The sequence below is a fragment of the Nannospalax galili genome, unplaced genomic scaffold (genome assembly GCF_000622305.1).
Source record: "Nannospalax galili isolate Female #2095 unplaced genomic scaffold, S.galili_v1.0 scaffold525, whole genome shotgun sequence".
Classification (NCBI taxonomy): Eukaryota; Metazoa; Chordata; class Mammalia; order Rodentia; family Spalacidae; genus Nannospalax; species Nannospalax galili.
In genome coordinates this window covers 3,593,321-3,595,269 of record NW_008353937.1, presented here as the reverse complement: position 1 = coordinate 3,595,269, position 1,949 = coordinate 3,593,321, and the positions used below count along the sequence as shown (strand labels likewise).

The 1,949-nt window shown below is 53.0% G+C and overlaps 1 protein-coding gene across 1 annotated transcript in view; it reads right to left on the bottom strand.

The window, feature by feature from the left end:
* Positions 1-927: 927 nt before the first annotated feature.
* LOC108491692 overlaps positions 928-1,949 on the bottom strand; it is a gene marked incomplete at its 3' end in the record, with an annotated part of 53,192 nt that continues 52,170 nt past the window's right edge. Inside the window, exon 15 of the mRNA XM_017802699.1 lies at positions 928-972. Within this exon, the coding sequence (XP_017658188.1) occupies positions 928-972 (45 nt within the window). The remainder of the gene's footprint in view (positions 973-1,949) is intronic.

Sequence of the window (1,949 nt, the reverse complement as noted above, 5' to 3'; positions counted from 1 at the left end):
CTATCTGTGGGTTGATCTCTCTGGCTCCGAGCCAGAATTCATGCTCTTAAGGCCCCTGAGGAGGGAAACTTTTCAGCCATAACCAAGCACAGGCTACAGTATTCAAGTAAAAACAGCCACAGGACAGTGGGATCAAAGTCATCAGAAGGAGAGCATGATGGGAAGGGAGGGATGCCAGAGACCACTTCCATTTCCCTCTTCCCAAGCTGCCGGAAAAGTCTGCCAGCTCCCCACCCATCCAACTTGTGAAGAAAGCCGAGATAAATTATTTGCAGGACCATGGAAAACAAGCGGGGCGGGAGTGGTGGACGCGGTACCATCCATGTAGTGCAACAGCCTGACAGCTGACCAGACGCAGGGCTGTGGGCAAACCAGCCACACAGAGCCCAGGAGGGAGCTAGAGCTAGTGTGTGTGAGTGTGAGGACAGTCCCTACCCCCACCCCAGCTCTTCTGCAAGAAAAATGACTCTCCCCTTTGGTTTTTGGAGAAACGAAATGTAAAGAAAGCCTGACTGTGGTGCCTCATTATGGGAAAATCTGTTCCCTTGTCACCTCCAGTGACAAATCTGGCTCCCAGCAAATTGGCACTTAAGGAGCCAGGCACATCATGCATGCGCCTTCACACATGGTGAGCAGAGAATCTGTCAAGAGTCCCCCCAACGCTTGCCTTGCATTGATAATTATGGTCATGATTTTAGTCCTCAAAATAACCACCAGAAAAAAAGGAGAAAACTAAAACTGACTATGACAATGTTGGGGACAGAGCCCTACTGTGTTGGGGACTCGAGATTTTCCAGGGAGCAGAAGCCGCTGCAATAGGCAGCTGTCCAGCTGGGCTGCTTAGTAACTATCCTGAATCAATGCCAGCCTTGCTGCTCCGGGAAGGTCACCTTGAGCGTGCTCGAATGGCGGTGCAACCCCACTTACCTGTTCTCCTTTGGATCCAGGCTCTCCAGGCTTCCCAGGAGCACCCTGCAATGAGATCAGGGGAAGATGCCTTGACCACGGCTATCTGTGCTGACATCTTTGCCCTTCTCGAATCTCCACACATGTGCTGAGGAGAAAGGGGTCCTGGAGCATTGAGCCCCCGCCCCTTGCAAGAGCTCCCGGCGATTTGTCTGGATGCTGTGTGATTGGGTCATGTTCTCTCCACTCCGTCCTCCTGCCTCTGCTCACCCTTGATCGGGGACAGCATGAGCCAATGAGAGCGCCTCTTTGACCTCTTTCTCTGTGTCTCTCGGGAAAAGTTCCACTTCCCTCGGCACATGCCAGGGGCCCAGTGGGAACTAGCCTTTGATAAGCTCACATCATCCCTGCTGCCCTGACTGACTCCTTTGCATGCAAACCTAACAACCTCAGGTCCCCAGTGCAGGGAGCCTTGTGCTCTATAGACTCGTGACTTCTGTCTGTATCTATCATCTTCCCTGTGACTGTGGTACGCTCCTCACCCTCATGATTGTGGTGTGCTCCTCGCCCTTGGTGACTGGGCCTGGCCTCAGACTTCCCCTCCAGGAAGCCCTCCCTTCCCACCATAGGAAATAACTATTTCTGTGTTCCCATGGACCCCCCCCCAATGGGGGCTACACCTCAGGACAGAGGGACATCACTCCATAGGTCCCACTGCTGAGACACGACTTCCCTCCCAGCCCCACTTCTGACACCACCCACCCTCACGCATAGGTCACTTTTCTGCTAGATCTCACCTAACTGGCTTCTTCTCAGAAATAAGGGCAGAGATGTGCTTTGTCTACTCTCTCCTTAGACAGCAAGAATTTGGGAAGCAGGGCCTAGGGTCACTTACCCTAAGGGGTGCTCCCATCCCAAACCCCACCCCTGCTCCCGGTAGGGAATGAAAACGTATCAACCCCAAGACTTGACCATTGGGGGAGTCAGTCCAGCCTAACGGCTCATGAGCACAGCCTATATTAAGAACACAGATATTCAAGCTT